The sequence below is a fragment of the Phaseolus vulgaris genome, chromosome 8 (genome assembly GCF_000499845.2).
Source record: "Phaseolus vulgaris cultivar G19833 chromosome 8, P. vulgaris v2.0, whole genome shotgun sequence".
Lineage (NCBI taxonomy): Eukaryota > Viridiplantae > Streptophyta > Magnoliopsida > Fabales > Fabaceae > Phaseolus > Phaseolus vulgaris.
Window position 1 is genome coordinate 61102926 of NC_023752.2, and position 20741 is coordinate 61123666.

At 31.0% G+C, this 20741-nt stretch overlaps 3 protein-coding genes across 11 annotated transcripts; 1 reads left to right on the forward strand and 2 right to left on the reverse strand.

Moving 5' to 3' along the window:
* Positions 1-559: 559 nt before the first annotated feature.
* Positions 560-3289, reverse strand: LOC137826335 (septum-promoting GTP-binding protein 1). 2 transcript variants are annotated; one of them, XM_068632264.1, is made up of 6 exons: positions 2709-3289; positions 2232-2352; positions 1979-2075; positions 1839-1878; positions 1365-1448; positions 560-1069 (listed from the first exon to the last, which is right to left on the reverse strand). In XM_068632264.1, the coding sequence occupies exons 1-6, from the start codon at positions 3039-3041 to the stop codon at positions 905-907; spliced, it is 840 nt and encodes a 279-aa protein (XP_068488365.1). In that variant the 5' UTR covers positions 3042-3289; the 3' UTR covers positions 560-904. The 2 variants fall into 2 exon arrangements, with proteins under 2 accessions (XP_068488365.1, XP_068488368.1); XM_068632267.1 differs by having other exon boundaries at positions 560-1140.
* Positions 3290-11256: 7967 nt separating this feature from the next.
* On the forward strand, positions 11257-14462 carry LOC137823533 (chloroplastic lipocalin). Its single transcript, XM_068628721.1, has 6 exons — positions 11257-11350; positions 11706-11932; positions 12429-12555; positions 13033-13275; positions 13569-13859; positions 14077-14462. The coding sequence occupies exons 2-6, from the start codon at positions 11874-11876 to the stop codon at positions 14353-14355; spliced, it is 999 nt and encodes a 332-aa protein (XP_068484822.1). The 5' UTR covers positions 11257-11350; positions 11706-11873; the 3' UTR covers positions 14356-14462.
* A 2030-nt stretch (positions 14463-16492) lies between these two features.
* LOC137824247 (uncharacterized) lies at positions 16493-19699 on the reverse strand. 8 transcript variants are annotated; one of them, XM_068629800.1, is made up of 3 exons: positions 19200-19691; positions 18444-18490; positions 16493-18091 (listed from the first exon to the last, which is right to left on the reverse strand). In XM_068629800.1, exon 3 carries the CDS (start codon positions 18034-18036, stop codon positions 17527-17529), a length of 510 nt encoding a protein of 169 aa, XP_068485901.1. In that variant the 5' UTR covers positions 18037-18091; positions 18444-18490; positions 19200-19691; the 3' UTR covers positions 16493-17526. The 8 variants fall into 8 exon arrangements, with proteins under 8 accessions (XP_068485901.1, XP_068485897.1, XP_068485899.1 ...); XM_068629796.1 differs by having other exon boundaries at positions 16493-18202; positions 19200-19690; XM_068629798.1 differs by lacking the exon at positions 18444-18490 and having other exon boundaries at positions 19060-19699.
* Between the last annotated feature and the right edge of the window lie 1042 nt (positions 19700-20741).

Sequence of the window (20741 nt, forward strand, 5' to 3'; positions counted from 1 at the left end):
GAAATTGTCCACGAATTATGATTATGTCCTACCAAATTCATGTGACACCAATATACTTTCCTATAAATCAGGAATTATGCTATAAATCAAATAGCAACTGATATTTGATTAATTCGGCTCATCACAACAAAAGTCCATGTCTAAATACTATAAATAAACCATCTACGGAGAGGTAAGGGTAAGGTACGCTTTAATAAGCTTTACAATATACATTTTTTACACTAAATACTTATTTGAGCGTCAGAATACCTTTTTTCAGGTCCACTCCGATCGAGCACCAATATCAAAAGAATGAGAGTTGAAGAAAGAAGCGAGAAGGCAACCAACACATCAACAATTGTACAATCAATTTCAGGTACTATCTAAGTCTCTCTTTATCCATGTACAAATAACTTAAATATATATAAACTATATATTTGTGAGTTTTATTGTTTATTAAATGGGTCTCACTTTTAAATATATTACAAACTACATATTCGTGAGTTTTACTGTTATTAAATGGGTCTCACTCGTAATTGTATAATTTATAGTAAATGTTGAACAATAATAAAAACACGTGTTAGATAATAGATTTGTAACATTAGAGAAATAAAAAATATCATACAAGAGTTATGTAGAAATAGAACTTGTCTTTCTTGATCAGTGGAAAAATATGAATGCCTGTGGGCTTTGACCTCAGCCACAACAGGGTAAGCTTGACAGAAAAACCATCTCACGTTATCACTCTCTGCAAATGTGCAGTCAAAATGGCTGTAGAAACATGGAATTTTTAGGTACCTAGGTGGTGCTGAATGCTCATAAATTCCTAGTCAGTAAGAAAAGGTTGACTTGTTTTCTTTCTCATTCTATTTTGTCATTCTCCTTTGCCCTGCTATGTACACATAAGTCACTATGTAAAGAAAAATCAGAAGTCAATTATGGGTTCTCCAACTCTCAGATTTCTTTCCACTGTCCATGGCAAGTTGAAGAGCTTGGCCATGATGAACTTGAAGATTTTGTTCACATTTATGTTGTGAGTTGCGCTTGAAAAGAAAAGGGTTGCCTTCATTGCCTTTGCATATGCCCTTGCCTGTGTCAGTGTGTCTTATTAGCAAGCTAAATTTGAATGATGCAGAAAGTAAGATAACTTGGAATTTGTGCCTAAAAAGGAAAGTAATGGAATGTGAACATCACTGATCAGACTTTAATCAGCATGTAGGACCCAAAGTTAATGCTAAACACAGAAACATAGAAGTTGATAAATGACATGCTGATGTTTCAAACAAGACTAGTATTTATTACAAGAATTTTTCTCTGTTTATGAGTCAATCAAGGATGCATCAGTAGGGGAAAATAACCAAAACAGGTCATTATTATTCATTTACCTGTGTTACAATTGTCCATTGCACATCTGGGGGAAGTCTAACAAAATCATCAAACTTGGTTCCTATTAGAATTGGTATTGCACTCTGCAAAAGTAACAAAATGACATAAAAATGTGCCAACATTTTTGGCATTATCACCTAAAACAAGACCTATAGTTATATTAACAAGGCATTTTGATGTCTTGATTCTTAAACAAATAGTATACTACCACTGTTCTTCAATAATTTCAGCTCCTCTCTATCTGTTTAGTGTTGATGCAAAAATCAATGCCTTTTGCCATATGCAGTTATACTAAAGCATGATGAATATAATAATGCAGATACTGTATCCATATGCACAACTTCAAAACTAGTTTTTTTAAAGAGTTTCCTTTTGGAAACTATGCTTTAATTTAAAAAGTGGCAATCACTTTATGAAATGAATTGAATTAAAGAGTACTGCTATATCAGCCCTGCAGAATTAAACTATGGTACCTGATTCCACTTTCTTGCTTCGCTATACCATCCAACAACACTGCAAAGTACAAAAAACGCAAAGAATCATTATTTCTGTCAGTTACTTTTCTAAAAGCCCTCCACCGAACTCATCACTCAGATAACATCTCTTGGCCTACCTATTTAGTGTACAACGACTGGTGAGATCGAACATAATCAAAATTGCAACTGCATCTTTACAAGCCATGGGAATTTGATCCAGGGACCTTTTATCACCTTCACACGCCACATAACAAACACTTCACCATCAATAATCAATTAACAAACACACCCAGAAAACTAAAAAGAATAAAAGTAAGAAAAGCAAATGTAAAAAGTACAACACAGTGCAGAGAAATAAAAGCAAAGAAAGGTAAAGTTTAAGCAAAGCACCTGCAACATCCCATATTCTAAACGAAATACGTGCTCCTTGAACAGACAAAGTTTTGTCCATTAGATTCAATCCTTCCATCTGTAGACTCATCTTTTCTTGTTCATTCCCTACATACTTGATCTGGTAATAGGAATTCACATCATAATAGCCCCAAGCTAGTTAGACCCTCTCAAACAAAACACTACCACCACACTTGACCCATTTCACAAGAAACAAATTATCACTATGCACGCAAAGTCTAACCACAAATAACTTTCAAAATCATAGAAAAATTAAATTCTAATCTTTTCATAGGATGAAGTTCAATTTTTGGTGTTCAAGTCTGTTCTCCCCTTCTATTATCCATGATTTTCCCAACAAAGTCAAATTCTAATTCATGTATGCAAATTCCAAAATCGAAACCAGAGATTTAAGAAACATAATTATCTGTGGATCATATCATGTGTTTGAATGTAAAGTTAGATAAACAAGCTTACCACAAAAGTAGTTTTTCCAATATGGCAATCACCCAACAAGCTGATCTTGAGGCTCACCAAATCGGAATCGGAGTCGTAGCCGCAGGTGGTGGCAGCGAGGAAGGCGTCGGAGTCGGTGGCGAGCAGCGAAGAAGATTGGTCCCGGAGGGGTAATTTCCGGTAGTGGGGTGGGCTTCCGGCGACGGAGCAAACGAGAATTCTGTTCCAAATGAAGCGGAAAAAGTGGCCAACGAAAGATACCCTTTTGAGGACACCCCACCGGACGTGGACCTGAGCGAATTTGCGACAGAGCTGAGACATGTTTCTAGTGGTTTGGTGAATGATCTTGGCCATGATGGAGCATGGTTTCTTGTAACAGATGCTACTTAGTACCTACCATCTTCTTCTTTCATGTTGTTCTTCTTTGTTGATGATGTTCTTGTTTTTTTGCGGTGCGTTTGGTCTTGTTTGGGTTCTGGTCCCACTGTTTGATATATGGGACAGTTGACCGGTATTGTTCACTTCGCTTTCCCAAACGCTCCCTATTGCCGCCTTCTTGGTTTCTGCGTAGGGATGCCTTACTTTAGCATCATTCTTCACTCATAAGAGCAAAACACTTCACGTAATTTATACTATTTTTCACACAAAAAATAAGTTTGATGGAAAAAAAACGCACACGGAAACGGAAACGGAAACGGAAACGGAAACGGAAGCGGAAGCAAAACATAATCACAAATCAACTACGAAAATAAATATCACGAATCAATTACGAAAATAAACAACACGAGATTTAACTTGTTCGGTTGTCAACCGCAACCTACATCTACACAGAAAATTATTAAGTTTTCATTTTGTTCTGTTGCAAAAAAATTACAACCACAATGATCTATTTAAATAAAGATTATAAAAAAAACACAATGATTAAGCTTACTCACTAAATATGTTGTTTAGTCAACCTAATTCAATTGGTCCTGATTCTATACCAACAAAATTTTCAATACACAAATTAGTTACAAATTGAAAAATTAACAAAATTAAACAATGATTAAATATTAAATAATATATTTTTAATTATTATTAAATTTTTAAATCTACATATTAAATATATAAATAGATACAAATATTAAAATTAGTCATTATTCAATATTAATATTATCGAGTGTCAACACCCATTACCGTCTAAATTTAGAGTTTACGAAAATGAGAAATAAAAACGCATAGGTGTATGACGATACTGACTGAAAAATATAAATTATAATATAAAAAAGTTATTAAATAAAAAGTGAGAGCCATTAAAATTAGTTATTTTTAATCAATTTCAATGATTAATAAAAAGACCCATCAATTTCAGAAACTAAAATGATGACTTAGTTGCTTTTTATTATCACATCAATTACTTTATGTGAAAAAATTGATGTCTCCTTTTGTTATGGTTTGTCCTATAAGAAAATGGAACAACTATATTTGTGAATTGGGGTATGTTGTGGAATGTGGTGTTCAAGGATAGGATAAGAAAGAAAAGTTATCTGCTGCGAGAGGACACATGATAAGGCCACGTGGCTTTATTTCTTGTCCAATCCTTATGCTTTAACACTCATGACTCAAAAAGTAGGAAATTATTTTATATTTTCATATATTCTTCTTCTTCTTCATTATTATTATTATTATTATTATTAGCATTCTAGTATTAGTTTGAATTGAAGGCTTAAAGAAAATGATTACATATCTTAAAAAGGATTTTGAACTTTAGTGAATGATCACGTTCTTCTCAAATCAGAAATAATTTAGTCATGCATTATTTTAGAGTTAAAATCAATCAATATTGCAACAACTTCATTTGATGTTAAAATGATAAATTAAACGAGCAATCAAAACAGGTATTTAAGTGTTTTATAAAAATATTCGTTATTAAGACATTTTTTAGTATATAAATGAGTGTAAATTTTATCTTAAGTCGATTTTATGAAGTTAAATTAGGTTTAAAGTTCACTTCTTAATATGATATAAGAGTAATTTTGAGCCTATCATAACGATTGTTTGTTAGACTTATCAGGTCACCTGCACCCATAATATATAGTTCAATGCACCCATAATATATAGTTCAATGCACAAGTTGGTAACCCAATGTGAAGAGGATGGGTTGAAAATTTCAAATCAATTTTTTAGTATATAAGTGAGAACAAACCTTATTTTATAAGTCGATTTTATGAGGTTTAGTTAGGCTTAACGTTTACTTTTTTTAATAATATTTATTTTTTAAAGTTGAAATTTAATTATATGTAATTTAGTTTGAGAATATTTACGAATAATGGTAGTAAACTTAAACACAAAACCTACCAAAAAGAAGAGCATGTTAAACACGCCTGATATTTAATAAAATATTTACTAAAATAGAAAATGTTTAATATTTAGCGTGTTAATAAGACACACAAATATATATTTGGCATGTTGGACACGTCTAACGTATTTGAAGTTAAACGCGCTTTTGAATCAGTTTTGGAAAATTCAATTAGAAATTATAAAAGTAAAAGTAGTTAAAAATAAAAGTGGTAAATGGGGAATTTGCAATGGTATGATTAGTGAGAAATTAAAGAATGGTAGTGTGATTGGTGGATCTGAATCTACTGAACATAAAAGTTTAAACAATTTGGTAAAGGAAAAAGGCTGCTACAATTCTGCAACTTTCTTAACTTTTCTCTGCCATTCAAATTTAAAACATTCTTATCAAATTAAAATAGATACCATCATCATGCCTTTCTCTTCTTTACGAGCACTACAAGAAAATCATGATATAGAAACCAAAATAATTAGTTACAATAGTAACTAAAATAGAGACCATTTTAGAAACTAAAAAAAATTGGTTTCTAAATTAGTTTCTATTATTTTCTATTATTGTTAAATAGTTTCTAAATTGGTATCTAATTAGCAACTAAGGTTTTAGATACCAATTATTTAGTTTCTAAATTTAGTCTCTAAAACATTGGTTGCTAATTAGATATCAATTTAGAAACTATTTAACAATAATAGAAACTAATTTATAAACCAAATTTCTTTTTAGTTTCTAAAATGGTCTCTAATTTAGTTACTATTGCAACTAATTGTTTTGGTTTCTAGAAATTGGTTTCTATTTCATGATTTTCTTGTAGTGAAGAACATAAATATTATATGAATCTATTAATTTATATATATAATTATATAGAAATATTCATTTGTAATCTGAGATTCGATTTTATAAAATTGAATTAGATTTAAATTTTTTTTTAATATTATAAGGTCATGGAAAAATAGTTTAATTTCATTTAAAAAATTAATGGAAATTTAGGAATATTACGATGAGAATGATGGTGATTGACAGATATGTGAGATAGAGTTGTTAATGCACAATAAAAACTAGAAAATGGATGAGAGGGAAACTCAGTATAAAAAGGACAGAAAATCAATCAACAACACAGACTGAAAATCACTGTTTCTGACTAAACTAAATATTTTAGGTAAAGACCATTTTTCTTGGCTGAAACAAATATGATATCATAACCTTTTAGAATCTATCCCATTCAAAATTTGTTGGTTTTATTAGAATATCCGTTATTAGACCACTCATATATAGTTTCACATGATTTAGCACAAATTTGTTAGTTTTATCAAGCTACTCATTATCGAATCTCTCGTACATAATTTCATTTATAATTATAAATTTTACAAATTTCAATTAGTAACATATTTAAATAATTTTATCTGTATAGACTTAAAATTTTATTTCTTAATATATTTAAATTTTAATTGTATATGGTGTGGTTCGTGTAAGATAAGTGTGTGGAAATGAATTTGACTTTCTGATCACGCTTTCCGAAAGATAGAGAACACCACATAGATCTAAGACCTATTAATTAATTAATTATGGAATCTTGGTCATTCCAAAAAATGTTACCCTAATCCAACCTAAATCCATCACTAATCTTAGACTTGAACTAGGAATGCTACATTATTTATTTAACGTGGTCCACGTATACATTATAAAAGTGTAGCTAGAGCAAGGCATCTAAAGTTTTATTGATTAATTAAATCCACCAACTCATCTATCTTAACAATTTTTTTATAGTTTTTAATATGAATTTATTTTGTTAGTTACATAGATGATGGCTTTGGGATAATGAAATAAATGGAAGAGTTCACACCAAACTCATAGTAGCATAGTAGAATGTAACCACCGCTAACCACTGCCAATATAATTCCACTAACCTTTTTTAATATAAACCACAAATATCTTAATCATATATAACCTTTATAGAAAAAGTGGATCTAAATAATATATAAGAAAATGGTATATAAAAAGATGGTAAGAAAAAAAAATATAAAAAATATAAAAAGAATGGTAATGTCTTATTCTTGTATGTATTTACATCACACTTCATGTATAGGAAATATATCAAAGTGTACGGGGACTTTCTTTCCAAATTTTTCAAAACTGTGGTGATCCACTAATCATGTGATTCTATCATTATCAAATTAATTTAATATAATTACATATAATTGCGTATAATAATTATGTATAATTTGATAATTATTATTTTCTTAATACGGTTGTTTTCTCGTTACTCTCTTCAAATTTTTTACTTTAGTTGTTGGTGTTGATCGGAGTTGACCTAGAAAAATACTTCAACAAAGTAAGTATTCTGTATAAGAAGTGTATATTAAACACCTTTAATATATATTAATGCGATTGATCGATCATCGAAACTGAGAAACATGACTTTTTTCCTTTTTTTTATAAAGTTTTCGTGTTAGGCATCACTATGCAACTTGATATCTCAGCTAAGCTAACACCTCAAGTAACAACAATCATCTGCCATCACATGAAAAAAAAAATATTATTAAAAAAAAAATACAAAAATATGGGGGGACTAGACCAAAACACATATGTTAACACAAACGATACATAGGTAGATTATACCTATTTATAAAGAATTCTAAGAACAGACTAGCTGGGAGTCTATTATACCAATTAAATGATTCTCTATGAATAAATCCTAAATTAGTCAACTTATCAGCATACACATTCCCTTCACGAAAAATATGAGTTACCCTAAACCTGATTGTCCCACAAAAATTAAGACAAGTATTCCATCGATTCTGAAGCATCCACGGAACATTAGTCCTAGCAGTAAACGCAGCACAAACCAAGGCAGAATCACATTCAAGCCAGACATTAGTAAGCCCCATTTTTTGAGCTTCCTCCATAGCATGTATAACTCCATAAAACTCAGCAACCAAAGCAGTTTGAACTTCAAGAAACGCTGAAAAAGCACCAATAAATTCTCCCATATTTCCACGAAAAATACCTCCACAAGTAGCAAGACCAGGATACCCCCTAGCAGCCCCATCAGTATTAATTTTGACCCAGCCTGGTGAAGGAAATTCCCATCTAATAGGAAGATGACGAAGAACTTTACCACTACGAGTCTTAATACCGAAAAACTTAATCACGTTGAAGTCCAACATATCATTCTTCATTGAAGCTTTAGACGAATTTCCCATTAGACAAGTTAAATCTTTAATTATCGAAATAGCCTTAGAAACCCCAATCTTATCCTGAAATCTAGCATAATTCCTCATACGCCATATCATCCATATAGAAAAGGTTATCACCGCAAGCTTAATCAATTTAACCAAAGGACTACCATCACTCTTAATAAAAGAAAGTAGATCATCCTTATTAGAGAAATGAGAAGTAAGAAAAATTTGTCGAACCCAACTCCAAATATGCAATGCGTTAGAACATTAAAAAAATAGATGTTGAATAGATTCCTCTTGCTTTTCACAAAGCGAACACATAGAACATATATGCAAACCCTTATTCTGAATATGTTGATATGTAGGAAGTCGCCCATGAAAAATTTTCAAGAGTACTAGAATTTTGGAAGGCGGAATAGATAAAGACCAAATGAATTTACCCCAACCACCTGGAACTCCTGGTTCCAAGAAAAAAGTCCTAGCCGATTTAAGAGTGAAACGACCAGACTCATTTAGAATCCAATTAGGAATATCCTGTTTCTCTCTAATCATGATATGATTAAAAAAATGAGGCATCTGCGGTAAAGATAAGGGAATATTCCAATCACAACCTGTTCAAAATTGAGAGACTATATCCAGAATGCTAACACTCTCAGAAACTGAGAAACATGACTTATCCGGTATCGATCCGTATAATAGAATTAGGCTAACTTTCACGTAACTGTGCTTCATAATATTTATTAATTATGATATAAACTGAACTCACGTACGAAGGTGTGAAGTAACTTCAGTATAGGTTTACTATAGGTGTTGATGGCTGGTAGAAGAAGAACATGAACACGAACACTAACACACGTGTTGAGAAACAGAAAGAAAGTGAAAATCACACGACTTGCATTTTATGGATTTGTGGTAATTACATGACGTGTAATTGAGTGATGATGATTGATTTTTGAGTTATTTTTTATAGTGAAAGTTTGGTAAAGTTTGATTTGAAAGTGGGTTTTGCAAAGTTGGGGTGTTCGTCTTCCTAAAATTCCATCATGCGTGTTTTGTACGTGAAATACTTTCGGTGCATTTGCATTTCATCTTTACACAAACCATGTCAATCTTCCACATTTAATTTCTAGAAAAAAAATTTGAATAGTGAATAGGTTTTATATTCAAACTACACTTTTTTTTTTTTTTTTCTGTCTAGATGTTCTAGAATATTTAGCTAAATAGTCTTTCAACTATTAAAGTCATGATTATATTGTAAACTCAAAATAAATAACTCTTAAATATAAATTTTGTAGAGAATTTATAAGTAATGTCAGACTAATATTCAAATTAATTATAATATTTATATTAGTTTTGATTATTTTTTTTAATATATTTTTATAAATAAATTGACCAACTTTAAATTAAGATACACATTTTTAATATTTATTATTGGATATTGACAGTACAAGAAAATCATTAAATATAAACTAATTTTAGTTACTATATTGACTAAATTAAAGACAAAATAGAATTTAATTTTTAAATTAGTTTTTGTTATTATTAAATGGTTTTTAAGTTGGTATCTAATTAGCTGCAAAGTTTTTGTTACCAAATTTAGAATCTAAATAATTATTAGTTAAAACGTTAATAGCTAATTAAATACCAATTAAAAACTATTTAACAATAATAAAAATTAATTTAGAAACCATATTTTTTTTTATTCTCTAAAATAATATTTAATTTAATCACTATAGCAACTAATTAATATATTTCGCCTTTTTAAAATTGTGTTGGACCCATTCTAGAATTATAAAAAATCTAACACACATTTTTTTTAATTAAATACTTCACCAATAAATATTCTATGAGTATCGATGTCCGATACATATATCAACACAGACACGCAATTTAAGAAAAATTTCAAAAGCTTCGTAGTTATAACCTACTTAAAAATGACCAAATCTAACCAATTTTTTCTCATGTTTTCTTCGAATGTTTCACATGTTCTCTATAAATATGGCTTTATCATTAATTCTCCCACTAACTTTTTGGTTTTGGTCTAGTAGGTTTGATAGAGATTGAGATTGTGCCTATTATTTCCTTATATAACCAAAAATGAACAATGCTATTAGGAACTGCAACAAATTCACTTATCTTAAATTAAATATCTCTCATTTTAATTCTCATACTCTACAACCTCTAATTACCCATTAAATTTTTTTTGTATAAGAACTATTTTGTTATCTAATTTTGTTAAAAGTTATAAATTGTGTTGGTCTATTTTAATTTAACAAAAAAAACCCATTCATTACTTTTTCTAATAAATTTAAGGAAAAATACTTATTGAATAAAATATATTAAAAGTGTACATGTAACACATTTTTTTAATATATATTCGTTAGAAGAAAGGTGTTAGGATGAAGTTATAGTTCAATACCAACTGTTAGTTAGCTTTAAAAGAGTAAAAGTATGGGTATTGCATTCTGCACCCATACTTTCAAGCTACACCCCCATAAAATTTCAATTTTTAAATCTATACATTCCGAAACTAATATTTTTGTATTTTAAATTATTCATCTCGGAATATAAACTTTCTACTCCATAAATGTATAATCTGGAAATTTTATATTCTTGTATTTCATAATGTTCAAATTTATATTTCAAAAATTATATTTTAAAATACATATTTTATTTTTTAATATAAAATATACGTTCTGGAATACAAAATAAAAAATTATCTCGTACAATCATAATTCTGAATACATTTTTTTAGGAACAATTTTATCATTTCACCACCATATGCGGGTGCACGTTTGAAAACATGGGGTGCATAATTCAACTTGCTAAAAGTAGTTAGGTAGTCAATAATGAGGTTGTAGAGATTGAGCCTTGAAGGCCCAGTTAAACAAAAATGAAAGGCAGATTATTTTTGCACCATATAATTTTTTACCTACGTACATCCAACTGTGAAATGTCTATTGTATCCTTAATGAAATAAAAGTTAGGTTTCCACACCCAACCTTAAGCACCCAACATTCATTGACTATTTAAGGCACAGTAGTACCCAACACACACCACTGAGTTCCGAAGACATGACGATGGAGAGGAGAAAAAGATTTTTCGTTCACGAAAGAGAAGAGTGGTGGTTGTGGGTACTAATACACAATGCAGTAAGATTTCACAAATTTTATGACTTCCGAATATCTATATCTGCAAGTGTTTTTTTTTATTCCAGACGTGCATATCCGGGGTTGTACTGGATATTTATGTCCGGAAGGTTATAGTTAATTTTTTGCTTCCAGATATAGATATCCGTAGGCATTCGAATTCTAGATAACGATGTTCGTAGTTAAAAAATATAATTTTGGATGACAATATCCATAGAAAAATATGACACTTTCGGATACCGATATCCGTAGACAAATGTGACTACTGGATATTGGCATCCGTAAACAAATATATGACAAGGGCAAAGTTGGATTGAAAAAGTTATGTTGGGTGCTTATAAAAAATGATATGGTGCAGGAGAAATTCTCAAAAATGAAATGTGAGGCAGGCCCAGTTTAACTCATGGGACCTTGGAGGACGATGTTTCAAGAGGATCTTTTGTCAGAGAAACCAAACCAAGGACTTTAGAAAGAAACTTCAGAATGGGGCAACTGTGGACAAGACAACTACTGAAAACACAAAAACATGGTAGAGGTTTTTCTACGAGCATCACCTCCTCCACCTCACTCTTCTTCTTATCCCAGGTAACAACTTTAACTCTTTTCTCCCCTTTACCTTTAATTAATCTTATAATCTGTTGCTCAACATGTTTTTCTCTTCATTATGTTCCTTTATTTGTTTTACAATTCTGGAACCCCCCCTACATTTTTCTCCTAATTTGAAGTATTTTAATAATGACTTTTTTTTTCCAATGTTTAATACTCTTTTTTTTGTGCTTCAATTTTCTGATCATCTTATGTAGCTTTTCAATGTTCATATACTCACCATTACTGAATGAATTTTCCTCTTTATACTCCCAGAATTTTGTTCTGTAATAACCAGCTTTTGTTCATTAGATGGTACACTCCTTTATCATTGGGATTTTAAGTGCATTTTTTGTCACTTTACAAGTAGATGCTGTTAAATATTAGCTCCTTTTTTAAAACAAGATGGTGAATCTGGAACTGTTTGAATTATTTTTTGTAATCTATTTTTCGGTTTCATTGTTGTTCAAATGGGATGACATTTTTTTTGTTCCAGACAATGCAGAACAGTGTCAGGAAGAACATTGGTAAAGTGCTCGTTGGAAGTCCCAAGTAAGATTCTGACCAAGCATGTCTTATCTGGGCTTGCTGCTTCCTTGATCTTTATTTCTCCAGCAAATCAGGTTTGTATTTTATTGTATTCAACAGTCCAAGAGTGTTGCTTTTGACAACTCAGTTGAGTACCCAATTTCATGAAGTCATATCTGCAATACCATTCAGGAGGACTTATCTAACATTTTCACAATATTCTTTTCCTGAACACATGATAACAAGGTTTAAAGTCACCGTCACAGTTTTTTAAAAACTGCATCATGATAGTAGTTTACAGAGATTATAGCTATAGTGTAGTGGTTGTTCCTTTCATGACTCCACAACTACGTGGACATTGGATAAAGCAAAAGGCATTGCTATCAATCATTGATTTTCTGTCTTCATTCTTAATTTTTACCATATTAAAGTTCTTACAAAGGCAGGATATCATTATGGAATTGTGCCAAATAGAGAATATTTTTTATTCATAAAAAGAAATCTAGAAATAGGTGTTTATTATTATGATGAATGAGTTGTTTTAAATATTTGCTCATTTATTTCATCAACAGTCTGTTGCAGCAGATCTATCTCGTTCACAAAATAATATATGTCAAATTGCCAGTGCCAGTGATACTACACTTACTTCACCATTTGAGAATGAATCTAATGAAAAGGGTGCAAATCTAATGATGATGAGAGGTATGACAGCCAAGAATTTTGACCCTGTAAGATATTCTGGAAGATGGTTTGAAGTTGCTTCACTTAAACGTGGATTTGCTGGACAAGGCCAAGAAGATTGTCATTGCACTCAGGTAATGCTAAAATAAACATAGCAGTGAATTCACAGGACAACTTTTGGTTTAGAAAAGAGCTGATTCTATTTATGCTCTTCCAACATCTTTCCCTAATCAACTTCATACTATGCATAACAAACTGTTGAATTTGGAGGCACTGACAGAATCCAAAAGCTGTTCATTTTTTTGTGTAGAAAATTCTGTCATTCAGTAAGTAGTAGTATACATCTTAGAGATAAGATTTTTCATTTACCTTATTTGGCATTTACAAGCTTCTTCATATTAATTTGGGTGTACTAATGACATTTCAGGGTGTATATACATTTGATAGGGAAGTACCATCTATCCAAGTTGACACCTTTTGTGTTCATGGAGGCCCAAATGGATATATAACCGGAATTAGGGGAAAGGTTCAATGTGTTTCAGAAGAAGATTTGGATAAAAATGAGACACAGCTAGAGAAGCAGGAGATGATCAAAGAAAAATGCTATCTCCGGTTTCCTACATTGCCATTCATTCCCAAGGAACCTTATGATGTGATTGATACTGATTATGACAATTTTTCTCTTGTTTCAGGAGCAAAGGATAAAAGTTTTATTCAGGTATTAAAAATATACCTCAAAAACTCTTGAATCTTGAACCATGTGTTAAGCAAACATTCCAACTTTGTAGTCATTGAACTTCATTCAGAAGGTTTTTTTTCTGAATTTTCAACAATGGCATATTTGACATCTAATGCTATTGGTTAGTTTAAAATTAATAAAAGAAACAACACTGCATCATACAGTTCATAAACTAATAGTTATTAACCAATATCAGATATACTCAAGAACACCTAACCCTGGACCTGAATTTATTGAGAAGTACAAGTCTTACCTTGCAAACTTTGGATATGATCCAAGCAAAATTAAAGACACACCCCAGGATTGTGAAGTCATGTCCAATAGTCAGCTGGCTGCTATGATGTCTATGTCTGGAATGCAGCAGGCACTTACAAACCAATTTCCTGATCTAGGACTGAACTCCCCTATTGAGTTTAATCCTTTCACTAGTGTATTTGAGACTTTGAAGAAGCTTATTGAGCTTTACTTTAAGTAGTAACTATGTTTTGTTTGAAGATATTTACTCCTGCAACCAATGTGTAACATGTAAACTATAACCTACCTGTGTCTGGTGAAATCCTGTGGTATATGGTGTTTTATCTCTCTATGGTGTTTGAACAGAGTTTTGTATGCAAATCACCATGGTGTCCAAGAAGAAAATATTCTGTAATATAATCATAAAAGGAAAAATGAAAGAAGCATTCTCTAAGGCCAGTCAAATCCTTAATGAACAAGTATCAAGTTATCAAACTCATTTTGACATTAGTTATAAAGAAGAACAATATAATTGAAAATAGACATTTGATAAATTCAAAATCAAATAATTAATGAGTTTGTGTCTCATTATATTGATTATAAAGTTGATTCATGATAAATGTTTTGAAAGATATTTTTTAGTAGTCTCATTGAAAATTCTAGATCTATTATGGCCTCAAAAGTTAGGTAATGTGTGTCTTTAGATCTTCATTTATGACAATTATATTGAACTCATAAAATATATCAATGTTTTCTTATTTTTGCAACTTCTATGATATTCTCCTATCAAATATTGTCTATTTACCATATTTATCTCACTTGCTACAAATCATCAAAATTATTCCATTTATCAATGATGATAAAATAGAAGATAAAAATTCTAAAATAAAAAAAAGTAAACAATAAAAGTTAAAAAAAACTTGGCCCATCATATATCATCAATCAATCAATAAAAATTCCAACAAAGAAGATTTTAATAGTTGCAAGATCTATTATTTGGCATTGAATTTGAAAAATCTACAATGAAAGATGAAATCATGTTGATGATATTTTTGAAATTCACTCTAAATGAGATTAAAGAAAAGTTGTTCTCCATAGAAAAGAAAAGAAAAGAAAGTTACTATAAGTGGTTGTTTAGAAATTCAAGTATAGTTAAACTTGGTGAATGTTTTCATAATTTGAGACAGGGGAAAGCATAACATCTTGAGACGTAGAGGGCAAACTATATTTTTATTTTGTTTTTTTTTATTTTAATTAAAAGTCATCATATAAATATTTTTAAATTTTTTATTATTAATTAATATCTCTAATTGAATAAATTAAAATGATTATTAACTTTACATATTAAATTACTCCGTTATAAATAATAATTAAAACTTGATTTATAAGTTTAATGATTTTCGGTACAATTTTATTGTATATTTTCGTTACAACATTGCTAAATAACACCAAAATTACTTAGTTAACACAAAAATTAAACAGACATTTTTTTTATGAAACTCAATTAAAAATATTTAAATTTATGAAGAATTTGAAATTTAATTAAGCATATAAAAAATTAGACGACATGATAAAATTAAATTAAATTTGTTTGAATCGGTTTAGTTTGGGTAATTTAAATTTTAAACCAAACCATTTTGACATTATCCGATTTGCCAACCCTATGGCCTCACCTATTTATAGTTGTATCATCTCCTCAACAATAAAAATGGGTATAATTTTGAAAGAAGTGCTTTATTCTTAAAATGCACCATATGGATAAAATAGTAAGAACTTGCTCATTTTTCATGAATCAGACACTCCCTACCTTACCCCTTAATGATACCACCGCAAAGGCCGTGACCAGGCTCCAACCACAATTTGGAGGATTCTCAACTCTAAGCCACAACTTCCTCAAACTTTCTCTTTCTCTTTTTGTAAAGTGTCAATAAATTTATGCAGATAACTAGTGTTACGACCTTAAATCCGAGAGATAACATAGTTTAGGAGTCTTTAGATAACTAGTGTTACGACCTCAAATCCAAAAAATAACATCGTTTAGGAGTCTTTTCCAGGTGAATTTCCTCTCTTATTGAATATCAACTGAAAGCTCGTTTTCTAAGGAACACACAGTCATGTTGTCTTTCGAGTGGAACAAATAGCATATATTGAAGAAATGAATTCCATAATGCAAATTCAAATGTACCAAAGCACGATTTGGATAACATACTAATAATACAGTTTTAAAACAACAAGATCTGTGAAGATACTTGAATCTAGCATCCTGGTTTTCTTTATAGCTATTCAAATGACAAGATTACACACTGTTGAAACTCATCACCATATCTTAAGGATTGTTTGCTTTCTCTTTTAGTGCATATGATGTGCAGGTTTTGGACTTATTTCAAAATAACAGCTGAATTCACTGATAAAAGTGATTTTACATATTATGTTGTATCTTTTCTCAAATCCCTATAGAACCCCATATGAAACTAAATTACAAAGTAGATAGAGCCAACCTAAACAAAATAATCCACAATTCCCCTAACCTGAAAGCACTTAAATAACTAGCTGCTTTCCTGATTTAGGTAAGCCTACTATTCCTTGCCAACTAAAACACCAATTTACTTGAAAAGCCAATGGAAGAGATCCTCCTATCCCGCCTAGCAACTTTTACCTTTCACATGAATCCCATCACAGCACTGACAAGAACTCCAAAAAAAACCTAGCATGTACTTAGGAACATGATGAAACTGAAAAAGTTGGTATAGTAGTTAGGAACTAGACTGTTATAACTGCAAGCACATGAATGCAGTGATCATGTCATCAACCGATTTTGCATCTTCACAGACCTGTGCCATGCATTTCAGATATAGAACATGAAGTGGAAGCATTCTTGGGAAATCACATCTCCTGTAACAAAAGAAATGCCTCAGAGTCTCTGCAGTTTCCCCACTAGAACAAACACACAGACCACCCTTCTTAAATCAAAACATCATGCTTTCTCCCCAACACAAACCAAACAAAGCATGCATAAATCCACTACCCTTTACTCAAAAAATTTGGCTGGATTTCCTCCAGCAGAAATAGGCACCCGAGGCACAGTTGCATCCCTCATAATGCAAGAAATTGAGTACTTCAGCAGGATTGATTCAAATTCACAAAGGAACAAGTCTCAAATCACAGAGGTGGGTTCCTCCAATAGTAGTACAAGTTCTAGAACGACAATTGTATCTATAGAAGAAGAAAGTACAAAGAAAAAGCGAGTGAGTAGCAGGCTTTTACCAAGAATGTGCTCTATGGTTGATGTTTCAGACACTGGTAGGCCAAATGGGACCTCAGCTTTAGGTTACAGGAATCTGAAGTCTGACACAAAAAAGTTCCAGGTTTAGATTTTTTTATAAAAACTTTCATATTATATGAAGTTCCAGGTTTAGATTATGCTCTCAGAAAGCTTTGAAAAACCAAGCTTCTTAAGACGACTTGCTAAGGGTGTAGCCCAAGCCTTTTCTGCATTCCCACATTTTATGTCCACAACTTCAACAATGTTAGGTATCTTTTTATCATTTTTCTCCCTCACTGGAGTTCTTCCCACTGAACATTTATCAGAACCTAGCATGGGTATTGTCTGTGTATTTCTGCCATTAGTTTTTGCTTTCTGGGGCATGCCATTGCCAGGGACTCTACGGTTTGTGCTTTTACTGCTTCCACTGCAACCGGCTTCAACTGATGATTTTCTTGGTTGTAGTCTTTTTTGTGTTGCACTGCCACAGGGAACTGAAACAGGAAGTGTTTGAGTTTTACTCCTTGTTGAAGATACCATCTTCTTTGGGGCAGAAGAGACATGATCCAATTCCCTTGTCATTAAGGAGCTGATTGTTCCAGTGGTGCCAAGCCTGATGGATCCTCCTCCACCTTTCATAACCTCCACAGTCTGAGCCATGCTCCAAATACTCCACTCCTTCAGATGGATGCTCCCACCACAATTATTCAACGATCTGTTACACAAATTATTGTCATCCAGTGATTTGAGATGTAAAGTCATAAACTTCTTACAAATTTTGTAGTTTGGCTATTCTTCTTCTATTTACATGATTGGACAAACTTTTCTGCAAACAAATGAATTAAACAACTTAAATCAACTTATACACTTTAACATTTTCATAAAAGAACTTCTATAGAAGATGAAGTACATAAGAAACTCGGTTTATTTGATCTTATTTTCTTCTCCTGTAATTCCTTATAGAGAAATTGTTCAAACAGACTTCAAGTTAGGATAAAATAAAGAGAAGTGTGGCAAAATATGCAGGAGTAAGAGGAATAGGAAGGGGAGTTGCTAGATTCACTTACAAAAACGTGGTTCCAGCATCAAAATCAAAAACAGCAGAACAGAAATTCTGAAATAGTTGAAAAACAGTTACCCCCACTTAGCTTCTAGAAATTGTATGCTACAAAATAAAGGAAACCCGTTTGCCAGAAGAACCAAAACTGATTGTGTGTGGAAAAAAAAAAAGATGATTCAAGTTGGTTCATTCAGGAAATGCAGGTCAACAAGTTGAAACATCATACACTGTGCATCATGATTTCATAACACACAAGGTTCATAAGCAGCAAGGTCCTCTCGCACTGAACAACAACAAAAAATCAAACATCATAGCTTCAGGATGAGAATTACAATTCAACTATATCATGACATCGTCCATCGAAAGAGGAGTAGAAAAAACAACTAACACAGCAAAAAAAAAAAGACCAAATCACAATGGTTAGGTGAAAATGAATCAAATCTAAAAGAACCCAGAGAAGGGTAAAAGGAATCCAACTTACCAAAACACAAGCAAAATCAAACGCAACAGACATCAATTTTGACAACTTGAACATATACTAAGAAAACCAATGATTTAGTTTTGACAAAAATAAAAGCAAAACAAAAATGCATTTGACTTCCAATTCAATCAAATTGGCTCACTTCAAAGAGTGGCAATCTAATTCCAACAAGTAACAACCCATCACTCCACACAGTGCAGAAGAAAGAAACATCCTTTTAGATCCACAAGAGGAGGCATGAAAGATCAAATAAAAGGAGAAAACAAAAGTTGGGTATTGTACCCACTGCAAGCTTATGGCTCCACACTCATGCAAAATTGAAGATTTGAAACCGACCCATCAAAGGTCGGAACTTTTTTGTGCTAAAATTGAGTGAAAGTGAAAGCTGGGAATGGAGAAGTTGGAGAAATTGGTGTTCTTCAAAAGTTGATATCTAATCCAACCAACTTTATTTGACTATGAGTGTGTGTCTTGTTTTGGACAGTGCGCATCTAATGCTCTTCATTTCACTCATAAACATCATGCTTAACTTCGCCACCAAATATTCACAACTCATTATGGACAAATAAATCATAATCATGAACACAAAATACTCTTCAAAATTCTTTTTCATTACTTGATTCAATTCAGTTTCTTTCATAAAATTTTGATTAATCTGTGTAATTTATTTTCAGTAAAAATCATGCAAGTTCTAGGAGAAATTTTGTTAGTTTGTTGTAAAATATTTGATCCAAAATCCAAGTTTGAGATCCCAAGAAAGAAAAGTGCAAAAGTCAGAAATGATAAACACAGATCACGTGGCCTACAAACCGTCCAAGGAGACAGGAAACCACTTATTACTTACCTGCTACAAATAATATAATGTTTTTTATGTATTAATAATTATTTTTAAACTCTATTTTTAAATCTGGTATTCAATTTGCATAATATAACGTGAAAAGTGTGTTTGGTGGGATATAATAAATTCAGTAGATTTGAGTTAAAATTTAGAATAGATATAAATAAATAAAATATTTTATTTATTTTATTATAAAAAATAACACAAATGAGTGTTTGTGAAGAATTTCTACTTATCAAATTCTCAAACTACTTTGTTTTATACAATAAAGTTTTATTTCATATTTATCAATTTTTAATTTTTTTTAAAATTAAGTAACAACTTTTAGTTTAATTCAATTTTTTTTATAAAAAATCACGTTTACATTCATTTTATATTCAGTTGTTGATGTATGATCATCCTCCAAAATTTTGGCTTCCCTTTTCTATTTCTTTGATAATGTTTCTTTAAAGTGTGATTCTAATGTCTTTCATTTTCTTGAATTATTTTATAACTTTTATTCATTTTTCACATGCAACTTTAACAAAATAAAGAATAAATAATTTCATTCAATAAATGAATGTAATATAAACACTACATGATCCACACCATTCCCAAATTACTGTCTAAAATAAGTTATATAGTGATTTTATTAAAAAATCTTGTTTATTTTTCCTTTTATCTTTTTTTTATTAAAGTTTGTTGTCCACTATGAGCACAACTTGTGTAACAAAAATGTTATATATATATAATTTTTTTAAAACTAATTCTTACGCAATAAACTTATAGAAACTAAAACGAATAATAGGAGATAATTTAAGTAGATATTTTGAAGAAAATAAATTAACTTAGACTGCAACAATTTCTTAAAATAAAATTATTTAGGTCTGTATAATTTTGGTTTAAATTGCGATAAATCAATGCTTAAAATTAAATAAAAAATAAGATATAATCCAACAAAGGATCTCAAATTAACTTTCTTAATTTGATTCTTCTGATTTACATCA